The sequence below is a fragment of the Grammomys surdaster genome, unplaced genomic scaffold, assembly GCF_004785775.1.
Source record: "Grammomys surdaster isolate TR1022 unplaced genomic scaffold, NIH_TR_1.0 67, whole genome shotgun sequence".
Classification (NCBI taxonomy): domain Eukaryota; kingdom Metazoa; phylum Chordata; class Mammalia; order Rodentia; family Muridae; genus Grammomys; species Grammomys surdaster.
In genome coordinates this window covers 20,937,699-20,962,279 of record NW_021604569.1, presented here as the reverse complement: position 1 = coordinate 20,962,279, position 24,581 = coordinate 20,937,699, and the positions used below count along the sequence as shown (strand labels likewise).

Below are 24,581 nucleotides of genomic sequence, written 5' to 3'. Positions count from 1 at the left end.
TGTGTGTGTGTGTGTGTGTGTGTGTGTGTGTGTGTGTGTGTGTGTGTATGTCAGGGGGGTGATGGTTCATATGTTCTCATAGCTCTGGAGGCTGAGATCTATGATCAAGGTTGGGGCAGGGCTGGCTTCTCCTGGGACTCTCAGTCCTCTGTGCCCTGATCTTAACAGTCTGGTTGGATTGGGGCTCACACTAATGATCTCATTTTACCTTAATTACTGATTTTAAGGACCTGTCTCTAAATATAGTTATTCTCTGAGGTCTTCTAAGATCAAGTAAAAAACATGATCAATAAAAAAATTATCTAAAATTGGAAGGGGGTAAGACTCAGCCTTGATGGAGCTGCCCCTCAGTCCCTGACATGCTGGCACATTGCTGTCTGTTGTGTGGGCAAAGGTGTGTTTCTGCCCATGTGCCACCGCTCTGCTTCATTGTGGGTCTGTCTGGGCGGTGCTTAGATATCCCTGGGTGGCTATGAGTTTGGCTGGCTGAGGAGTTATTGGAGGGCCTCTGTGTGCTTCCATGGTGGCCCAGGCCCTCCGGTACCTGACTAGCCCGGATGGACTGTACACTCTGCACTGTTCTCTCCCTACAGCTTGGTGCCAATGCCCTCCTCTTCTTTGGTGTGAACATGTATGGCGTCTTCGTGCGGATCTTGACAGAGCGCTCCCAGAGGAAGGCCTTCCTGCAGGCTCGAAACTGCATTGAGGACCGGCTGCGGCTGGAGGATGAGAATGAGAAGCAGGTCAGTGTGTTCAGTACACGATGGCCCTTTGGCCAGCTCTGCCCCTCTCCCAGCTGAATTTTGATATGTGTGTTATCTAACAAAGGGCAGTCGTCGTGGTGATGTGCCTACTTCTCTCCTTGAGCCTCAGTATGTTTTAAAGGCAAAGCTGTAGTGCTCAGTGTTTCATGATAGTACCTGGGAAAGAGAGAGGAATCTGATGGGCACACAGCCTGGGCTTGCTTCTCTGAAGGAGCTGAGCTTCTTGTAAGCTGTGGATCATTGTGGGTGGCATGTGGAGAGTGGGTCCTGGCACGCCTCAGCTGAACAGGAATGTGCATCTGGCCTGGGCTCAGGCATTCAGCTTCCTTGGCCTGAGAACCCTCCTTTGCAGTGGTCTGCTGAGGCAGTGTGACTTGTCACCCTATTCTGCAGATCAAGTTGGCCAGCAGGGACATCAGTTCCATTGTCCTGCTGTGGCTTGTCATCTGCGTGTCTTGTCTGGTGGAGGGAGGAAACTTGGCCCACTGGGTGAGCTAAGAAAGGGTGATTCAAAGAAGCCTAAAAGTGAAGTCTGATACATCATGGGTTCCTTTACCAGAGGAATCCAGAAGCTTCTTTCATCTTGGGGCTCACAGGCATTCTGTGTGCCTCGTGTTGGTTGTCTAGGGTATAGGGCAGAACATCCATTTCTCAACTGGTTTTTTAAATTTTCCTCATCAAGAAAAGATATTATTACACCAAAAGTTAATTTAAAAACATTTCTTCTCATGTCTGACACTTTAATAAAATCTAGTATTTATAGCAAAGGTTGGATATAATCGAAGAATAAATTGCATATGTATTTTTAGATCATATGTCTGCTAATGACTGTATGGCACATGTCTCGGCATATGGAGGGCAGTGTTTGTGTGCATGGGTGTACTCATGTCGTCCGTGGGAATGCATATGTGGATATGTATACATTTGTACACACACTGGCACACACAGAACTATAGGAATGTCTGTATGTGTACACATGTTTGTGTGGATATCCATGTATAGGCATTTGTGTGCCCATGTGTGAATGTCCATGTATACATGTGTGTGTTGTATACTGTATGTATAAATATGTGCTTCAGACATCTCCAGAGGTTCCTCCTTGGGCTCTAGAGTCATCATAGTGGTACTGGTATTTCCAATATCACTATCTGTGTGACTTTTTTATTTTATTTATTTATTGTTTTGATACAGGACCTTGCTATGTAGCCCGAGCTGGCCTTGCACTCTTGAGCCTCATGCCTTAGCCCCTCAAATGCTGGAAATGTACTCAAGCACCACTGCACCTATCGTGCGCTTGGCTTTATTCCCTCACAAGGTTGAGAAGTGGATCTTTTCTTGTCTCCCTGTAGGCATCCTGCAGGACTGAAGCTGCAGGCTTTTCTGTGGGCCATGCTTGGGTGTGTTTCTGAATGAGCTCATGGTTTCTCTCTGGTTGACTTTCATTTTCATCTTCTGGTCAGCGTTTTCCTATATCATCTACTTCGGTCTGATTTCCTTTCGCTTGTACCTTTGCTGCCTTTTCTACTGATCACCTTGCTGCACAGCTTTTTTCTTTCATATTTTTTTCCTCATGGCTATGAAGGCTATTTTATGAAGGTATTTAATTATATTTCGATTAATCTGTATTAATTGGGTATGGTAATTTAAGCGGTGGAGTGTGATTGTAGTGAGCACATACAGGATGCACTGATCAAAGTCGGGACAGTTAGCATTTCTTTCCTGGCCATTTTTCTTTATCTCATAGCCCTTGCACTTCTCTCTGCTATGTTTTAATAAAATTTGCAGTAGGTTGTGAAGTTGTCACTCCACTATGCTGGGAACACCAGAACTCCTCTCACCCCGATGGGTGTTGGTACCTATTACCCAAGCTCCATCAGTAACCCGCCTCCCACACGCTGGCCATCACTATTCTGTATTCATGTTGGCTTGTCTCAGCTTCTATTCATGAGAGATAGCGAACATACAGTACATATCGTCTTCTGGTGACTGGTGCTGGATTATTTAACTTGACCTGATGCCCTCTGGCTCTGTTCATTTTGCAGATGGCATGATTGTGTCCTTTTCCATGGCTGAATAGTACGAATATTCTTTATCTCTTCAGCCACTGTTAGTTGCCTTGGCTGCTTTCCTGTCTTGGCTCTTATGACTGGTGCTTTGTTAAGCTACTGTGCCATTGTTGTTTGAGCGACACCTCTGTTGATTTTGCAGCAACCCTGAGAACAAGGCTGATTCTAGCTCTAAGGGTGAGGAAGGCAAATGAGGAGAAGGAAGCCCAGTGCCCATGGAATTGGGATTCTTAAGAAGAAAGTTTCCATTGGGTAATGACATCAACCTCATTAACCAGATTAATGCCATCCACTTCTAAGGGTTTGTCTTCATGTGTGTTCTTTTTTTAATATAAATTTAATTTTTTTGCATATTCACTTTACATCCCATTCACTGCTCCCTCCCAGTCACCCCCTCCCACAATCCTTCCCCACCCCCTTCTCCTCTTGGTGTCCCCCAACCCTGGCATATCAAGTCTCTGCAGGTCCAGGTACATCCTCTCCCACTAAGGTTAGACAAAGCAGCTCAGCTAGACGAACATATTTCACAGACAGGCAACAGCTTTTGGGATAGCCTGTGCTCCAGTTATTCAGGGCCCACATGGAGACCAAGCTGCACATCTGCTACATATATGTGGGAAGAACTAGGTCCAATCCATGTATTCTCTTTCGTTGGTGCTCCAGTCTCTGAGAGCTCCAAGGGTCCAGGTTAGTTGACTCTGTTGGTCTTCCTGTGGAGTTTCTATCCCCTTGGGGCCCTTAATACTCCCCCAATTCTTCCCAAAGTTCTCTGTACTGTTTGGTTGTAGATGTCTGCATCTGTCTGAGCCAGCTGCTGGGTGCAATCTCTCAGAGGAGAGCCATGCTAGACTCCTGTCTGCAAGCATAGCAGAGTATCATTGAAAGTGTCATGTGAATTCTTTAACTACACAGTTGTAACTTCATCTGTATACTCTCATTTTCTGTACTGCGGCTTGACATTTTGCTTGGGCGCAACCACACATGTTGTGCCTTAAATTGCCTGTGAATTACTTTTCGTGCCTTGCTCCAGCAGTCTCTGCCGCTGGTACTTAGACACTGTGTTTTAAGAAGCCCTTTCTTCAAAGCAGTCATCCAGATTTCAAGTATTTCCTTATAGCAGTGTGAACTTGACATTGCCTGGAGTGTTTTCCTCAGTGGAGAGCACCTTTATTTCTTTAAGTAATACCTGATTATAGTCCACCCTAAAGCACTGGTACCCTGGGTGTTCCAGGGCCACAGCATCAGCCACCCCAGGGACTTCAATTAGCAGGCTTTGCCAGTCCTTGGGACTCAACGTTGATTGTGAGCAGGATCCAGGCTTGAAGCTTGGCTCCAATAGGGATTCCTGATGTGGGGGTGGGAGTGTCCTGTATCATCTGTAGGAAATGGTAGAAGATTGCTCAGAAGGTCTGAGCTGGTGGAACCTCAGGGGTGGAGCAGAGACACCAGTGGGGCACTGCCGTAGGTACAACGTTCTAAGAACTCTGCTGTCCTCAGCTCACAGCAGAACAAGAGGCAGAACTGTTCATGAAGTACTGCTTGGGGAGAGTCTTGAGCCATGGCAAACATGAAGACCAGACAGCGAGGTCCCTGGCACAAGCAGGAGACATGGTGTGGGTAAGGTGTCAGTGCCTAGGCGAGATTCCTGATGCAGTGGGGTGAACTACCAGGGGTTTAGAGATCTCAATTTCCCTCTTCCCTGGGGGAGAATCTGTAACTGAGGATGTCTGGCAAGGAGAAGATTGGGCTCTGTTCTCAAAGCAGATGTTGGACTCAAGAGACCATGTGGCATGTGGCTACCAGATGTGCTGTGTGTCTGTATCCACCAGATGTGCTGTGTGTCTGTGGTCCATCCTGACCATCTGGATCTGTAAAGGACAGAGTGCTGGGCTGCTGTTCTAAAACACAGACCTCTGTGTGACTGTCCTTCCATCAGCTTACCTCTCCCCCCCCCACCTCCATTTTGTCCAGGGACTTGTGGAACAGACAGAAATCACCGAGACATTAGTGACTATGCCCCAGCACAGTTGCTCAGGGCTGTAGTGCAGGCTCATTCCTTTTCCACTGTCTTCAGATTGGTCACCTTGACCCTGTCACCGTAGCTGCTCTTACGCACATACGGTTACTTTCTGTTGTGCTGGCAGTGTGTGCTGGCCCTGTGGAAACCTCGAGTGGCCTGAGTGGTGGTGCCAACTGGGGCCTCTGAAGTATTCAGTGCCAACTGTGCTTTTTGCCCCAGCATCATGAAGTAGGACTGTTAAATGCAGCTGACGGGAACCTGTGTCCTCTGTGGCAGGGCTATGCTGAGACATTTTTCTGCTGGTGCCATCAAGCTTGACTCTTCACATTATTTTAGAGTGTGAGGCCTCCATCACCCGAATCAGCAGAATGTCGTTCACTCTGCTTTAAAGGAAGTATGAAAATAGTTTATTTTGAAGCAAAGATAAATGACCAAGGCAAAGATGGGGTTTAATATGGACTGATATGCTCCTTCATGAAAGAGGTTATATGTACTTGTATAGCCATAAAACAACAGAGAATCATAAATCAATAAATTAAAAAAATACAATTGTGCACAGTCAGGTAGGAGGCAACAGCCACATGGGAGAATCTTACTGTAGGTGTCAGATGTTCGTAGACTGCTCTTAGCTTTAGGGTTGGTGCAAGCTAAGCTACTCAACTTTGCTGTTCCTTCTGAGAAGTTTACCCAACCATCATGAGACTATTAGGCTGTATACATAGGTTAAAGGTAAGTTGCTGTTTTTCTAAAGAGCCAGATAGACCAGAGTAGTTTTGGCTCTCATTCTGCAACATTCCAACTGCCTAGTCACAATACTCCTTAGTCTTTAATAGAGAAACAGCATCTTTGGAAGCTCCAGTACCACATGGAAGAATGTGCTAGGAGCTATTTCTGTCTTCTCTGAATCCTCTTTGGGGAGTGTGTGTGTGTGTGTGTGTGTGTGTGTGTGTGTGTGTGTGTGTGAGAGAGAGAGAGAGAGAGAGAGAGAGAGGTGCAAGAGTAAGTGTATACGAGATTGTGTTCATATGAATGTATGTGTGTTTGTGTGTGTAAGGGTTATCTGAATGGTCAGTATGGTTTATTCTTTGGGGAGGAATTTGGATGTAGTAAATGACCAACTAAACAAAAGGGACCAAAACAAAGGGAAGTCTTGTCCTATAGGATCTGTGTGGAATAGAAGGTCTGCTACACATTTGTTCATCCTACAATCAAAACACATAGTTAAACCCCTTTACAATTAAGAGTCATCCATGAAATGGCCTCTGTTGCATCAGCCTGTGAAGACTGTTCTGTTTGATTACCTGAGACCCATGGCCCAGAGATTTTCAACAACCTGGGATGATAATGGAAGTGTGGTATGATTGTGAGGGCAGAGCCCTTGCTGAACAGAGCATCTACTCCCTGAGGGAGCTGTGGCCACTCCCTTCTTTGTGCCACTTCTGGCTTGTTCAGAGGTACATATTCACAGAGAACAGAGTTGAAACGCCCCGAGGCTCACTCTGCTTTTCGACAGAGATGTCAAGGTGCATTCTTTGAAGTAGAAAAGCCTGAGAGAGATAAAGCAAGAAAAAAGACACCCATGAGGGGTATGGGATCTGGAAGGGGTCTGTACTGACAAAGCAGCTGACCAAAATAGAGAGCTGGGGCATGCTGGGATCATTTGATGCCTGCAAGAACTTGACAACTTCAATGCATAAAACAGGCAAATTCCTAGAAAAGCATCAGTAGCCAAAGGTGATCCTAGAAAGAAAGCCAACCCCCTCCACTGCCATTAGAAATGGTGATTGGAAAATTGTTTATTTATTGTTATATCATGTTTTACTTACCTATCAAGGCTGGGGCTTGACCCTAGAGCTGCACATTGTAGGTAAGTGCTCTCACTGAACTATACCTAATTCCTGATTCAGTCATTTACAAGTGTACTCCAAAGTTGCAGCAAGCACACAGGTTTGCAGATGAGCTCTAAATGGCTATGTTTGCCCAGCTGGACCTTGCATTGGCAAGATTGTGTTCCTTGGGATTAGCATAGCCTTCCTGGTGATCGTGCTGGACCAAGCTAGGAGGCTCAGCCAGGACAGGTGGGTCAGGGATGCTTCCCTGTCTAGTTTCCGTTAGAGATTCTTTTGTGGCCCTTGTGATTCTGGTACCTTGGTGAACTGGGAAGGCATCTATTGACTGCTTGTTGCCTTGTGGTATCACTGCTAATACATTGGTTCTAGGCAAGGAGCCAGCGTTCTCATTGTTGAAGTGACCTGACACTTAAGTGTAGTTTGTTTCACAGTAGCCAGGGCATGTTGCAAATGGAACAGAAGCCCCAGCAGTCCTCTGGCTTGGGTCAGGTTCAGTTTCTCCTGACTTGTGGTCAGATGATGGGCAGGGGTGGTGTCCACTTCTATTGGTTTGTTTGCTTGTTTTCTTATCTATCTGTCTGTTTGTCACCCATCTATCCATCTATCAGTCTATCCATCATCTATCTATCTATCTATCTATCTATCTATCTATCTATCTATCTATTGAATACAGTACTGGCCTTGAATAGTCAGCAGGCATGTTGTGGGGATCCCTGCTCTAGCTGGATGTTGACTATTTGTGTGCATTGTGACAGGCATGTTATATGAGGCTCTCTGAGACTCTGGGCACTATGGAGCTCTCTGGTCAAGTTCACCCATGCTGTTTGAAGCCCAGGAACTGCAGAAGGCTTATAAGAACCTTAGAGTACTGACTCCACTGTTTTGTTTGTGCCTCATTTCCCTTAAATCTGCATGATAATTGGTGATTTTGGCCAATGTGCTATACTTAGACAGGCCAGTCCTCTTAGTTCTCCTGATGATAGCACTCATGCATAGGAACCACTGACATCATATTGTAGAACCCTGGTGTGTCTGGTGAGGAAGGGACTCTGGATCCCACTGGGGCCTCCAGCCATGCTGATGAGAAATTGGGTCTCCTGTGGGTAGCCGGCAATCTAGAGGGAGTGGTCAGGTCTGCAGCTACAAGCCTAGTATCTGCTCCATGGCTTGCAGAAATTGGACAGACAGCCTTGGCTGTGTTCATTAAGTGACTTATGGCAGGTTATAGGATTTAGAGACTGCTGGTGGGTTAGGATTAGGCAATGCAGTTTCTGGTAAGGTCTGCCATTTCACCAGGATAAGAGAAGAGCCAGAGGAAGATCTTAGAACTAGGGTGTAGACTGGGACATCACAGGATGAAGGCACACCTTGACCTAATGGTGGACTCCAATGGATAGGAACTCCATTATTTTAGTTTTAGAGGTCAGGAAATCCAAAATCGAAGCTCTGGGGGCTTTCCTCAGGGTGGAGGATAGCTACCTTCTAGCTACGTCTTGATGTAGCTGTCCACCTGTTTATGCATCTCTAGTGCCTTACGTGCCCAGATCTCTTCAAATGACACCAGTCTGAGTAGAGTAGGAACCACCCTAGTGACTGGTGTAACTTAATCATTTCCTTTTTTAAAAATTAGAACTTTTTTACTTTTAAACTTTTATTAACATTTATTAATGGTACAAAATCATGGATTTCATTATGACATCCCATACATGTATGTATTTACATACATACATACATGTATGTATAATAGAGATCTTCAATCTCTATTGTATATGGCCGATGCTCCAAGGTTCCCCTTCTATCTCCTATCTTCTGCCTTCACATATCGTCTTTGTTGTGTCTTTTCCTGTAGTCATTGTTCCATACATATATAAATGTGTTTTTATAGCCTTCTGAGTCTGTTTAGCATTGCTCATATAGACATATGTTTTTAGGGCTGACCACTTGGTATTGAGTAATCAGTTAGGGAGCTCATACCTAATATTAATTCTCCTTCTCTCAGCAGTCTCTAATCGCTTGTAACTCTTCATCTAGGAGTGGGGCCTTGTGACATTCCCCTATCCAAGTGGGCATGACAACTGGCGTTTTATTAGGCTGCCAAAATGTTAAGATTTCATAGGTATAGCTTTTCTGTCCTATATAGAAGAAGGTAGAGTCTCTCTCATCGTTGTAGATAGAGCCTATCTTGAAGTACAGTCCCATTAGGGGTTGGGAGTTTACCTATAAATCTTGTGGGGGACACAGTTCCATCCATGCTGTGCACCAAGAAAAAGTCAAGTGCGCGCATGATCTTAGAAAGAGGAAAGGGTGGCTATGAACCTATGCGGGTGTGTGTATTGGGTGGAGGGTACCTATCTTTCTCCTCCAGAAGGCCAGCCACAAACAGAAGAAGCAAGCCTAGACTCCTAAGGAACAGGTGGAGAAGTAGTTTAGGTTGAACACTGGCCTCTTCCTGCTGGTTCTTGCCCATCCCTCTGGTTCTGACCAGGGCTGCCCAGCAGCTTAAGAACAGAGTCCAAGCAGACTTTCCACTCACTCTATCTTGTACTGGCTATATGTAGCCCATTATATACCTATGTCTGGTTTGGGATGCACCAGCCTGGCATGGGTTTCCTTTCAGGATAATTGTGTGCCAGGTGTAGTGAGTTATTATCTTAGACAAGTGTTGCATACTCTTAGTGGTCATTGTAGGGATGAGCCATCTCTACTAGGGGAACCAGTCTTTCTTAGCACTCCTATGGCTTCAGAAAAGCTGAGTCTAGCTGATATTTCCAGTTTCCTTCTGGTTTCGATAGGATGGATTTTACTGTGCCGCATAGTGACTGGTGGCTTCTCTGGTCCTCACTAAGAAATGGTCTGTGGACAGACATGATGATAGGGATGGTTCTTCATCTGGTCTCCTCTGTCTCCTATGTGCTTCCTGCTTTCGGATGCCAAGTGTAGGCTGATGACATTAGCAGTGAACCTGAGACCATCAGGGTGAGGACAGTGGGAGACAGACCTTGACTTGCAGACATGGGATTCTAACTCAGTGTTGATGTGAAGAGAAGGCATGGGTTTGGCCTCAACTATTGGGGCTGGTGGAGCACAGCTGCTGAAGGCACTTAGCAGTCCGGAGACAGTGGGGAAGGCACTAGATGGATGCTATGGATATGAAGGTGCTCCCATAAATGACCACTTGTGGAGCCCAAGCTCTGACTGGACCCAGGAGGAACAAAGTCAATCTCAGTTGTAGGACATATGTGGCATGTGAGCAGGCCTGGAGCACACGGCTTGCCAATGTCATGGCTGATGACTAGCCAGCTCAAAGGAATCTCGGAAGTGGTGTGGACATAAGGCCAATTGCCCAAGCACATGAGACCATGGGAAGGGAAGACGGGCCCTGTGCTGCCTACCCGTGCTGAAAAGAAGGTGCATCCTTGAATGGAGAACCCATGCCTCTTACACCTCTGCATCTGGCTCTTGCCTCCAGAATCACCCCCCTCCAGCTTCGAGGGAGCTTTGAGTTTACAGCCTCCCCCTGGGGCACAACCCTGGAGTTTCTATCTGCCACAGCTGGAGAACCCAGAACAAGTGGCATTTGAAGGTCACATCATCTCCTGGGTCTTCATTACTGCTGCCCCACAACCCACTCAGGAAGGCACTCTTGAGCCCAGCTTGCCTTCTGAGATGTAGTGGCTTGTCCCCAAGGGCCCTAGTTGTTCCTTAGATGCCACTACTAAATCAGAATCCTCCGGAAACATGTAGCTATTTAAAGCACACTCAATTTGTTATCCTAACAAGGTAAATGGAACAATTGAGTTCTTGGTGTGTGAGGAAATTTTATCAAGAAAAGGGATATTTTCTTTTAAATAATATAGGCTGGATTTTAGTTTAATTTAATTAAGTTATTTTTATCTAAACAGGGTCTCATGTGCACCAGGCCAACCTTAAACTTGCTGTTTGCTTGAGGATAACCTTGAACTTGTGATCCTTCTGCCTCTACCATTTTAGAGCCAGGATTTCAGGCCTGCACTACACATCCAGTTTCATGTGATTCTGGGGACGGAATCCAAGGCTCTTTGTGGCTACTAGGCAAGCAATTGCCCAACTGAGCTACATCCCCAGGCCGTGGGTGGAGTTTTAAATAGGCTGATCTATTCCCAGTGTACTTCTCAAACCACTACAGTTGTTATTTGGCAAACTATCAAGATTAACTGAAAGCTTAACACAATTAAATGCTTTCTTCGGTATTTACACAATTATTTTTGTTATGTAGAATTATGTCTTAATGCTACATGTTAATCTTATTTAGTATATGCTTATATATAATCTTAGCCTTATATACTAACTTTATTTGACATGTACATTAAATATGAATTAGATTAACCTAAATACTATTAGTATAGGATTATTATACAATTTAATTCTGGGAGTTTTTTCCTTCCTTCTCAAAGCAACTTTCTGTCCATTTGCAGTTATGCCTGTTGTAGCTGCCTGTTCTTCCACCAGACATAGATACACACAAATCTACTTTCTGCCTTTATGGATTTAACTATCCTGGATATGTCATACAAATGGAGTCATATAGTATATGATCCATAGTGAATGACTTCTCCCAGTATGAGGTTTTCAAGGCCTATCCAGTGGGTTGTGTCTTACTAGTAATTCATGCTTTTTCATGGACCAACTTCTATTTCATTGTATGGAAAAACCACGTTGTGGTGGGGATGGGATGGGAGGGTGGACCACATTTTTATTTAATTTAATTAAAAAAGATTGAGATAGGGTCTCACATAGCTCTAGCTGGCCTTGAACTCACTATGTAGCTGAGGTTGACCTTGATCTTCCTGCCTCAACCTCTTGAAGGCTTGGATTGCAGGTTTGTGGCAGTGTGCCTGGCTGTTTTGTTTATCTACTCCCATTTGATAGACAGTCAGGCTGTTTCCATGCCTTCTTTACATTGTAAGTAATCATGCTATGAAAATTGTCCAGACCTTTGTGTGGACACACACACCTTTTGACATCTCTTGGGAACACTGTAGGGAAAGTCTAGGAGAGGAGTTTCTGGCCAGGGGTAAATAATATTTTGAGGGACAGCCAAGCTGTGTTTGGCCCGACCATGTCCTGCTCCCATCAGGAACATGTAAAGGCACAAGTTCCTCCATATTAGAATCTGGTTTTTCTTATTTTGTTGTTATGAGTGTTTTGCCTGCATTTGTGTATGTGCACCACTGGTGTGCCAGGTGCCTGCAGAAGTCAGAAGAGCACATTGGATCCCCTGGAATTGAAGTTACAGATGGTTGTGAGCCACTATGTGGATGCTAGAGACAGAACTCCGAGTGCTTTTTACCACCGGGCCACCACTCCAGCCCTGCTTTGGTTTATTTATTTATTTCTTTTTTTTATTTATTTTCATTATTTTTCTTTTTTAAAAGTCTTGAGGGTACATGTAGTCAAGGCTGAAGACAGAGATCTTATGTGGGTTTTTCCTTGTTTCCCTGTGGTACCAGCTTACTGAACTGGTACAGCACTACACTGTCAACACCCACCCACAAGGCACAGGATCCCTCTCATTGCCCCTCCCGAGCCACACCCACATGGTTAAGCTAGTGCCATGACCATAATCTTGTAATAGCTATACATTTGTAATATCTTTGTTTATGAACATTTTCCTACTCAGCATAATTCTCGGAGATTCATACAGGTTGTTGAACATATCAATAGTTTATTCTTTTAATTGCTAAGTGGTATTCCACAGTGTGGCTGTTATCAGTGTGTTTAATAAACATTCTGTCTGTGAAGGACATCCTGGCAGATTCCAATTTAGGATGATTATAAAGAAAACCATCTTGAACACCATGTATAGGTCTTCATATGAGGATAAATATTAATTTCCCTGGCCTGAATGCCTAGAAGTAGTGCTCAGACATATGGTGTTTGCAAAAATCATTTTGAGATACGGCAAAATCATTTTCAGAGGTGGTTGAACCACAGAATTGGAAAGTTTTTAAGCTTCCAGTTTAAAAGACGGGACTCTGAGGAGGCTCTGAATGTGCTAGCTGCTGGTCCTTCACTAGAGGTGTGACTTGCAAGCATTTTCTCTCAGCCTGTGGCTTGTCATTGTCATAAGAGATTTTTGATTTGGTCTGCTAATGGGTAAACATTTTACATTTTGATGAGAGTCAGCTTATCATTTCTTTTTGTTCTATGGTCCAGTCAGGTTGTCAACTAGGTCAAAGTTTCTTTCTATTGCTCTGAGTCAAATCTAAGAACACCGAGCGTAGCCCTAATTCCTGAAGGCTGAAGGCTGTCTCTGTGTTTCTAACAGATTTGCAATTTTTGAGTTAATAGATAAATCTGTGACAATGTATGTCAAGGTGATATTTAAAGCAAGGTGTGAGGGTGATGGGATGGCTGTCCAGTTGTTTTGTGGTTTATTGAAAACATCATCTTTATTGGATTTTTGTTAAAAAAAAAAAAGAATCTGGGTATATTTGTGTTGGTCTGCTTCTGGGTTCAATACTTTAATTACATCATCCTTAGGATTCATCCTGGCATTATCTTGAGTATTGTTACTAAGGATTGGGTAGGCTAACTCCTTCTACCTCTTGATCCTTTTTCAAATGTTAGCAGCTACTCTTCCTTTTGTTATCCATATGCTTTTGGAATGCTCTTGCCTTTGGTTACTAAAAACGTTGCTTGGGCTTTAACTGCATTTGTGCTGTCCAGAGAGAATTTGCATCCTTTCAGGGCTGAGTCTTCTTTCCACGCCAGAATGAAGATTGCTTCTTCATTTATTTAGCCTTTCTTTGATTTGTTGCTCAATGCCATGATTTTTGGGATACAAACTTTTAAAATTAGCTTTTTATCATGGCATTTCACTTTCGAGCACTTGCAAACAGTGTAGTTAGTGTGTGTACACATGTTCATTGCTACCGTGTGGAAATGCAGCCAGTTTTTGAATGTTGGTTTGTCTATTGTGGTTCTTTGAAGTCTGTTATTTGTTCGAGGTGTAATTGTTTTGTTTTACTAGGTCCTCTGTGTTTTATATAGAAATCGTCATACCCTTAGCACTTCCTCCTTCTAGTCTGTATCTTTTTCCTACCTCATCACACTGGCTAAACTGCTAGGCGTGATATCAAAGTGGGGTAATGAGAGTCACCATCCATCTCCTGTTCCACCGGAAGCATTTGAAGTGCCACCAAGTGTGACATGAGCTGTAGGCTTTCTGGGGCTGTCCTTTATCAAGATGAGGAAGTTCTTTATTCCTCCTTTATAAACATTAAATAAGGGCTGCATTTTGTTGTTTTCTTTATCAGTACTAATTGCTGTTTTATTCCTTATCCTGTTGTTGTGGACTGTATTACATCGGCATTTCAGTAGTGAATTAGCATTGCATCCTTGGATTAGATCTCATGTGGTAGGATATATAGTTTATTTATGTGTTGGAAATTGCAAACATCTTATTACAGATTCTTGTAACCTCTTTTCCTTTTGGGGTGTGCTTATGTGTCTTGTACACATCTGTATGTGTCCATGTGGAAGCCAGAGATGAATGCGTCTTTCCTCCATTGCTCTCCATTTACAATTCATATTAATTTTATTAATTGTTAAGCTCATGTCTTCATCTCCAATTCCTTCCCTATCTCCCTCCCCACTATCCCTTCTTTCTTTGTGTCATTTTGGTTTTGTTTTAAATGCGCTGGTTTGAGTTCAATGCAGCTGGTATGCGCATGGGTGTAAGGCTGTCTACTGGAGCATTGGTAGTTCAGTCCACATGACTGAAGACAATTGATTCTTACTCCCTCAGCAGCCATCACTTGGCAGTATTTCCTCAGCTAAGGGTGGGATTTCATAAGTGCTAGGATTTTGGTTGCCTTGATCGTGTGTGAGCCATGTGTATGTAGTCATAACACCTGTCAGTTCACGTGTGTAACCCCTTCCCATGTCCAAAAAACACCATTTCTCTGCAGTCATCTACTCCCTCTGATCCTACAGTCTTTCTTCCTCCTTTTGATCTTCTGAGTCTGGAAAGGAAAGAGATGTCTCATTTAGGGCTGGGAATTCTGCAGTCTTTAGTCTCCGCATGCTGACCAGTTATAGATTGCTGCAATAATAGCCATGTGCTTCAAAGACTGGCTTCTTTGATGAAGGTTTACTGATGCACTAATCTATGTGTATAAAGATAAGCACTAGGGGGCAGTTTAATTTTATGTTCATTTAGCAAACAGCAGTAAGTTCTCCCCTAAGACCTTAAGATCTAGTAGTCACAGGTTCTTGGCCTACTTAATGGTACCAGGCATGAGTTTTGTTTTGTGAAACAGGCCTTAGGTCCAAACAGAAAATAGCTGGTTACTCCCTTAACATGCATGCCACTATTGTACCAGTGGGCATATCTTGCCAGGCCAATCATTATTGTATCTTTCAGGGTTCAGAGTTTGGTAAGATTGTTGATTGCCTTTCTCCCCTGGGAGCATGGAGGATGAAGCTTTCAGGTCAGGACTAGCTTGATTTCTCCATGCCTTATAGCTCAAGTGTGTGCAATCTCCAGTGGTAGGGTAAATTTCTACATGAAATTCTAGAGGTTAACCAAGAACAAAAGTGTTAGTCTATGATGTTTGAGGGTATCTGTGGGACCCCATGGACCAAAAATCTCTAAAAGAAATAACCTATAGCTGGCACTGGGCTTTTTATTTGATAGCCTATGATGTCTAGGAGGGGCATTCTCTTTATATTCTATAGGGTAACTATTTGAACTGTTCTTATGTGTGTATATATTTTCAGAAACTTCTACAGTCATAGGTCTCTCTATGGCTTTTTCAAAGGGCTTCAGAGTTAGTTATACCTTCCTTTGCTTCCTTTACACTCTGTTTCTCCCTTAACCCTTCCTTTAAAACCCTTCCTGCACCATTATACTCCTTCCTCTTTGCCACCTCTGTTCTATCACCTCTCCCTTGAAATCTACCACTTTTTTTGTACGTTTGTAAGTATTCCAATTTAAAGATACATTTCTAAAGATTTAAAGCTAACATCTACATATGAGAGAGAACATATGGCATTTGTCTCTCTAAGTCTCTGTGAACTCACTCAGAAAGATTATTTCCGGCGCCATCGATTTGCCTGAGAATTTTATCACTTTATTTTTCTTTACAGCTGAGTAGCATTCCATTCTGTATATGTGCCACGTTTTCATTATCCATGAAGTAGTTGGCGGGAGTCTGGGCTGCTTCCTGGCTATTGTGAAGACAGTAGCAATGAACATGGATGGGGAAATGAAGTGTCTCTGTGGTAGGGTATTAGCATCTTTGAGAATATGCCCAGGAGTGATATAGCTAGATCATATGCTAGATCAGTTTTTTTTAGCATCTTGAGGAACATCCACACTGGTTTCCATGGTGGCTGCATTCGTTTTTGCTCCACTAGTTTGTGCTCTTCTTTTTCCTCATCCATGTCAGGATTTGATATAATTTGGTTTTTAACCTACGCCATTCTAACTTAGGTCAGATGATATCTCAAAGTAATTTTAATTTGCATTTCCCATATGTCTAAGGATTTTGAACATTTAAAAAATATTTCTTAGGCTTTTACATTTTTCTTTCAGCAACTCTGTTTCATTCTTTCTCTTTTATTTTTACTTTTTCTGGTTATATAGGTTCTTTTTTCTTTGACTATTCTAAATACCAAGCTTTTGTTTAGATGGAGAGTTGGTAAAACTTTTTCCTATTGTGTGGCTGCCACTTCACTTGAAAGGTGGTATCCTTTGCTCTATGGAAGCTTTTAGTTTCATGAGGTCCCTTTGTCAATTGTTGGTCATCATACCTGTGCAGTCCTGCTCAGAAAGTCCTTTCCTGTGCACATAAGTTGACGTGTATGCCCTGCTTCTTCCTCTGTCAGATTCAGGGTATCAGGTCTTATGTTGTGGTCCTTGATCCATTTGGAGTTGAGTATTGTACAGGGTTAGAGATATGGATCTAGTTTCATTCTTCTACATGAGAATTTTCAGTTTGATAAGCCCTATTTCTTAAACATGCTATTTTCCTTCTATTGTGCATTTCTGCCCTCTTTGTCTAAAATCAGGTTCCCCTTACTTTTTTGAGACAGGCTTTCTCATTGAACATGGAGCTCTGGATGGTCAGAGGACTCTCTCTTATGGGATGCACTTCTGCCCCTCCCTACCCCACCCTTCACATGGCTGGGCTTACAGATACATGTCACCATATGTCTCTTATGTGGGTCCTGGTATCTGAACTCTTATCTTCATGCTTGTGCAACAAGCCCTTTTCCTGCTCAGCCATCTTTCAGCCTCTCTTCAGTCATTCTTGCCATGGCTGCTTTAAACTGTTTGTTAATTATCCTGGTGTCTGTCCTCTTGATGTCAGTGTGTGCTGGTTGTCTTTGTTCACTGAACATTGAGTGCATGTTTCCTAGTTTCTGTTATTATAAATAATGCCCTGTTGGAATCTAGACATCTAGATTATATTGTTTGAAGTTCTATTTTATTTGGGTCTTGTGTTGGGCTGCTTTTCTATGACATCATACTGGCTGAGGAAGAGGAGTTGTTTTGATACTATCAATGAGGAAAGAGGTCCCCCGTGGCCTTCTCTGACATCATCCCATATTAAGGGACAGGTAGAGGTCTGGCCTGGGTGCTTAACTTTTGCCAGAATGGGTTGATCAGGGTACAGAGTTTTCAGAGTCTTTGGCCTGGAGTAGCATACTTACCATCCAAAGGTTTCCTCTTGAGAACTGCCATGTTCTTGGACTTGTCTAAAGAGGGCGACTTTTATCCAACTTTGTTTTGTGCTCAATAGTGTTTGAAATTCCTTCTTCCCCAGCTCTGTGTTTGGGACACACGAGGCAAACAAACCCCAGAGGACTCATTCCCGGGGCATACCTTGGTCTGTGATCTCTGCCTTCTTCTTTCCAGCTTTCAGTATCATGATGTCAGATGTGGAATATCTATGACTTTTACTGGTGTTCTTTGTGAGAAACAGGGAGGAACCCTTTTCCATTTTCTCAGGAACAAAGCCTTTATAATCATAAAGAATCTGATTGGTGATGGAGAGACGACACAGTTAGTAAAGTGCCTACTTTATAAGCATGAAGATCTGAGTTTGGATCCCTAGCACCCATGTGAAAAAGGTGGGTGTGGTCCAGTCCTCTGTAACCCTGAGACTGGGGACTGGGAAGTAGACAGGTAGATCTCTAGAGCTCTCTTGCCAGCTAGTCTTGCCATTGGTGAATGCTGGGTTAAGTGAGAGTCTGTCTCAAAAGATAAGTGGAGAATGGTTAAAGAAAACAAGCCATTGGCCTCTAGCCTCCTTGCACAATGTACACACATGCAGTAGGGTGCACATGTGTACGTGCGCGCACGCGCGTGCACACACACGTACACATCTAATTTTTATTGAGAATAATATGTAATGTTACAGTGAAGGTAGATGCATTAAGTTTTTATGTAGTTTCCATGGGACACTGTGATGTTTTCTGTGATCCACATTTGTACCAGCTTTTGTCTGTCTGATTTTTTGCTTTTGATCTTATTTCCTTTGTTAGATTTTATCACTGTCATAAACTGTTCTAATGTTGGTTGTGTTGGGGCTTCAGGGTTGGGCTTGAGATTGGAAATTAACTTCAGATATTGATTATCTTTATAATGTGAATGGAATATTTTACCTTTGGAGATTTATTCTGTGTCAGAATTTTATCTTCTTGTCCACATCTAGCTGCTTGGGCATCTGGAAAACCCTGGCAACCAAGAATCCTCATGTTAAGGATGCTAGGAATACAGGAGGGTAATGGGACAGAGAACTGATCACTGATTGCCACAACTACTTCTTGTAGTGACCAGGACACTGGACCAACTTTCCATGCTAGTGCTAGAGGCTGTGCCAGGTCTAGCAGCTTTTCTGTCATCTCTCTGGGTTGGCCCCAGTACACCCCAGTTCCCTGGAAGGCAGTCTCCCTCGTCTGATTGCTCCAGCCTTGTGGCCAGCAATCTGTTTGCTTGTTCTGATGATAACTACAGGTAGTAAAGTTTCCTATAGACTTATGGTGAGAGAATTAATTGTGGGGCTGTTGGGAGGGATGAGTGGGCTCTGGGTGATGGATAGAGGTTTTTTTGTTTGTTTGTTTTTTGTTTTTGTTGTTGTTGTTTTTGTTTTTTCCTGTCTGATTTCACTTTGGGCCACTTTCACACTTAGGAACTGCAGATGAGTGACATCTGAAAGGCAGCAAGCTGAGTGCTGGAGTGATGTGGGGGGTGCCTGGTGGGAGCAATGATCACACATTGAATGATAAATCATGCAAGGACAAGGCCCAAGCTGTTGGTTTCAGTCATGGTTTTTCCACCATGTATTTCCAGGATGACTAGGCAGGCTGTACTAGAGTTGGGGTTCAACACTTAGGGGACTCCTATGTGGATCTCCCAGGCTGCCTAGGCGCTGCCTCCAGAGCCTGCCTCTGCCTCATCAGCTCAAGGGGCCTTCCATTTCTTTCATGCTGCTGGGGTTGTGTGAAGAGCACAGAATCTGCCCTTTCCCTTCTGGTAGCCTTTCCCTGTGGCCTTCTGAGTATGCAGCTGTCTTTGTGTTCCCGCTTGGCCTATGCTTTTGAATCTCCTGGCTGTAACATCTGATCACTCCCAGGTTGGTGCTTTGTTGATTTCAGACAGATCAATGAATACTGCCCCTGGGGTGGGGTGTCTCTTTCACTCAGCATAGCTGATGGCTGGCACTTGGCCACCTCTGAGGGCCTCAATTTTGGCTGCATCTCTAGAGACCTGTGGTGTAGGAAGCATTCTGGTGACTCCTCATCATGACCTGTCTGTCATTCTCCATGCTTGATGCCTTTCTGTCCCCGAGAGTGTGGTGTAGACTGTGTCCTCTTTCTGTGTGCCCAAATCTGTAAATAGGTAACCCTGCCTCCTACAGCCTCCTTCCTGAATGTCTGGGTCCATCCAGCAAGGGTATTCACGGGGACTGTAGTGGGAGATGGTGTGGGGCTGGTGTGGTTGACCTTGCTTGGACATATGGTTCTGGGATAGGACCTTGGTGGCTTCTCTCAGAGGTACAGATTCAGTTCTAACCATCCTCCAGCACTGTGCCTGGTTTTCTGCTGTCTATGCATGCTTATGTTAGCAGTTTTCTCTGGGGTTTCCCAGTGTACCCAGTGTGCTCTCCATTCACAGGATGAGCTGTGCACATTAACTGCTGTCTATTGTGTGGTGCAGAAGGGTGAGGCCCTTACACTACTTACACTACTGTTGCCCTGATGGACTCTGTGGACACTGACTTTCCTTGCAACTCACCAGGGTTGCAGCCACCTTCAGTCAGAGGAGTGGCCCCTCACTGTCACAGTGGGCCACAGTCTAGGAGAGACTCAGAGAATGGCAGGAAAGGAAAGCATCGCATGGGCATGCCCACTAATGTTTCCCAGAGAGAGGATGGCCAGGACACTGGACAAGTCAGGGGCCTGGGGAAGAGCCTGAAGCATAGCAGAGCAGGGACTGAGCCTTTTTCCACCTTACCCTCCCTTGTCAGTAGGATGTTCTTTCCCTTTTTTGTGATTTAAAGACCATTTTTGTCTTCCTTTGCAAGGCAACATGGGATGGAGCATGAGAGGTCTGAGAGAAATAAGAGAAGGAGTCATCTTGTTCTTGAGGCTTTATCTTTGTGTAACGAGGAGTCTTTGTGTGCTCCAGGAAGACAGACTTACTATAAACCAATCTTGAGGACTATTTCTGGATCCAGTTGGAGCAGTATAAGGAGGGGAGAGGGACCTGGTGGGGCCTCGGTTGGAGATGGTGGAATTTGTTGGGTTGAAGCTCAGAATGGACCGTAGGCCAGAAGAGTAGCATGCAAGGTCTGCAAAGCATGTCTGAGTGCAGAAGGTCAGGCTCACCTATGCTGGGCTAGGTGTCTGGAGGCAATTGCTTGCTCAGTAGTCTTCCACGTTTGAGTGTCAGTCCATGGGGCTCTGGGGACTGGGCGGTGTTTGCAGGCCTGGGCATGTGTTGGCCTGCCTGAGCAGTGTCTATAGGCCCCCAGTCCTCTTCTAAGCCAGCAGGAATGTGGAAGCCCTTATTGTCTGACAGTATGTCTCTCCTACCCAGGAGCGGTTGCTCATGAGCCTCTTGCCCCGGAATGTCGCCATGGAGATGAAGGAAGACTTCCTGAAGCCCCCCGAGAGGATTTTTCACAAGATTTACATCCAGAGGCATGACAATGTGAGGTAGGGGAATGACACCAACCTAGCTCAACAGTGAGTTTACTGGGGGTGGGGTGAGGGTGGGGTGGGGGTGGGGCTGCAGGGCAGAGGTGACAAGGGACAGGGTAGAGGAGCTGGGAAGTGGATCGAAGAGGTGAGGAGGGGAACTAGAAGATTGCTCTGGTTTTTGGGAAGAGAGGAGGTATGGTCAAAGAAGTTCAGGTGGGCAGCGGCCCAGCAGGGAAGCTGGTCCCATTTGGAGGAGGTTGTGGCTTCTTAGGTGGCACATGCCAGTTCTTGTTCACATTTCTTCCATCAGCACTTGCGTTTCCTGATATGGGGAGAGAGAGACAGTTGATAGGGAAACAGAACTGTGGCCCAAAGACTGGGTTTTTGTAGTGGTATTTGGCGTGGGGAGTCTCCATTTCTGAATAATGGCAGAACGTTGCTTGAGATGAGCTCTTCCCCCTTACTCTCCTCATCCTCCCTTAGGAGGTTGGAGCTATTGTTCCTATGTTGCAGGCAAGGGACCCGAGTCTCCCATATGAAACAACTTGTGAATACTTCGAAGTTTGCTTGCCTGCTTGGAGAGTCTGCTGAAACTATTTGTCCTAGTGTATTGCATTGTCTTTTTTTTAAAAAAAATACTTTTTATTGTAGTTCAGTGCTCTTAGAATAGTTGAGTGTCACCTGTTGGGGAGTGCTACCATGAAAGTGCCATTCAGGAGATGACTGGGCAGAAAGAAAGCAGTTTTTGCTCAGTTGTTCTTTGCTTGCTCTTCTGGGTGTTAGGTGTCAGGACTCCCAGCCTTACACCCCGGAGACACAAAAGCATGTGAAAAAACTCTCTTATGTTGGGTAGCACAGACTGGCTCATCCCAAGTTTGTTAAGGCTTATGAACCATCCAGGTACAAGCCATCCCTGGGAGAACAGACATGGTTTATCAGCTCACAGATACTGCTCTGTGCATGTCTGTGAATTCTTCCACTGTCTGCCGTCATGTAGTTTGATTGGGACCAGTGCTGTCTTCCCTCCACAGAGGATGCTGTTGAAGTGGAACAGGCTTAGGGCCCAGCTGTTTGGAAAGGAGCCACAGAGCCAGCACTTGAGCCTAGATGCTCTCCAGAATTAGGGCTCAGATGCTCCTTGCTGAGTTCATGCTTGTTCACAGTCTTCTCACTCTGGTGAGCAGCTGGCACTGCTGCCTGCATTGTAGACATAAGGAAATTGAGATTCATCCACGTGAAACAAATGTGCAGGATGCCCTGGGCAGTGGGAAGAGGGCTGGACATGGGACCAGCTGATGCTTGCATGTGCTTTACATCATTCACCACACCTGCTGCTCTTTGTTATCTGGAAAGGACATAATTCAGTGCCCCAACTGCTTGCAGAAGAGCAGTAGGAGGGTGTCATGGTCAAGCGCCTCCTGGTAACTCGAGTGAGTAGGCATCTTTGACCTCTGCTTGCTCAACAAGGCAAACAAATAAACAAATATATAAACTAGCACTGCAGCCTCCCTCTGTGTCTTTGTTAGGTTTCTGTTGCTGTGATAAACTATGACTGAAAGCAAGTTGGGGAGGAAAGGGTTAATTTGGCTTACACTTCCACCTTGTAGATCAACATTGAAGGAAGTTAGGGCAGGGAGCTGATGTGCAGGTGATGGAGGGTGCTGCATACTCATGGCTTGCTCAACCTGATTTCTTATAGAACCTAGGACTAGCAGCCCAGAGGATAGCGCCACCCACAATGGTCTGGGCCTTCCCCCCACATCAATCACTAATTAAGAAAATGTCTTACAGGCTAGCCTACAGCCCTATCTTATGGAGGCATCTTATTAATTAAGATTCCCTACTCACAGATGCCTTTTGCTTGTGTCAAGTTGATTAAATTATCCAGCACACTCTGGGAGGGAGAGCATTGATCAGGGTGACCAGTTCCTCAACTTCTCTGGGGCTGCCTAAACAACCAGAATTTGCCTTTCTGTCCTGACTTTCTGAGAGGTCTGACTCAGCCTGGTTTGCTGGAAAAATAGAAGTGTGTTGTACATTGGAAAATGCCACAGTTTTCACACACGCGTCCCCTGCTCAGGACAGAGTGAACACATGGAATCCACAGCTGGTTACTGGGAACACAGAGCATTGATAAAGGGTCTGAGAATCTAAGATGAAATAAGTGATGGGGTTGCTCTCTTCTGTGAGGTTAGTCTCGAAAGGCTAGGTCATAATGAGCCAGGCAAAGGCGCTCCAAACAAAGGAGGAAGAGAGTCCTGTAGACACAGGTCTAAGAAAATGCATGTAAATGCATTCCTGCACAAGAGAAGAGAAATAACTCTCATGAAGACAGACAAGAGTTATGCACATGAAAGATGAGAATTTCAATGAGGAAATAAAAGCATAAAGGAGTAACAAATCAGAAGGCTCAAGACTGCAGCAACCAAATATAAAATTTCCTACAGGAGAATAGAGAATCAAGCAGAACAAAAGATCGGTGAACTGGAAGACAGGTCTCTGGATGGGTCCAAAAGAGAAGAAGAAGGAATGGAGTGGAGAGAGCTTAAGGGGATCTGGGGAGTCAGCACTGGGCCAACACACACATTATAGGGGTTGCAGGAAAAGAGTGGGGAAGATGAGGTTCTTTGTTTGTTTGTTTGTTTGTTTGTTTGTTTTAAAGCTTTTCAGATAGACATGTGGAATAGAAATCAGCATCCAGAATAAGAAACATACATGACACCAAATAAGATGAACTTAAAGAAATTTACATGATAAATTCTGTACAGTTAGAGACAAAGGGGGAATTTTGAAAGCAACAGCAGGAAAGTGTTTTCCTGCAAACAACAGAATCCTCATTAGGTTTTCAGTGGGTCTTAGGACAAACCATGCAGGGCAGAGGGAGGAAGTGGCATATACCAGATGTTTAAAACAAACCACAAAACTCCACGGACTAAGGGTGTTGTGCCTGTAAAAATACTTCTTCAGAAATAAAGGCAAGACATTCTGTCAGATAGTGGAAAGCTGTGGGAGTTTGTGGCTACCAGATATGAAAAAAAAATGCTAACAGGATTCTCAGGGCAAAATGAAAAGACTCCTATGCAGTAAAACAGTGTATAAGAAACCGTGAAACACATTAACAAAGATAGATATAGATATAGATATAGATATAGATATAGATATAGATATAGATATAGATATAGATATAGATATAGATAGATATAGATAGATATATAGATATTCATGTTCTATGTGTGTATGAAGGTGAATAGGTTTTTTCATTGTGGTTGCATAAAAGTTAAAAGTCTGGCTAGTGAGACACTCAGCAGGTAGAGGTGCTGGATGTCAAGCTTGATACCTGAGTTTGATTCCCCAGAACCCACATGGTGGGAGGAGAAAAACAACTCTACCACCACACATACATTATAGTGTATGTGTGGACCTACATAGACACAAACCACATACATACACACAGAGGCACACACAGGTACAGACACACAGGCACACACACACAGGCACACACACACACAGACGCATGCACACACAGAGGCACATACACAGAGAGAGGGGAGAGGAGGAGGAGGAGGAGGAGGAGGAGGAGGAGGAGGAGGAGGAGGAGAAGGAGAAGGAGAAGGAGAAGGAGAAGGAGAAGGAGAAGGAGGAGAAGAAGAAGAAGAAGAAGAAGAAGAAGAAGAAGAAGAAGAAG

The 24,581-nt window shown here is 44.3% G+C and overlaps 1 protein-coding gene across 1 annotated transcript in view; it reads left to right on the top strand.

Annotated features, from left to right (window-relative positions):
- The window catches only part of Adcy1 (adenylate cyclase 1), a 113,518-nt gene that overhangs the window by 14,158 nt on the left and 74,779 nt on the right, over window positions 1-24,581 (top strand). The window contains exons 2-3 of the mRNA XM_028777494.1: window positions 594-743; window positions 20,793-20,911. Of these exons, the coding sequence (XP_028633327.1) occupies window positions 594-743; window positions 20,793-20,911 (269 nt within the window). The remainder of the gene's footprint in view (window positions 1-593; window positions 744-20,792; window positions 20,912-24,581) is intronic.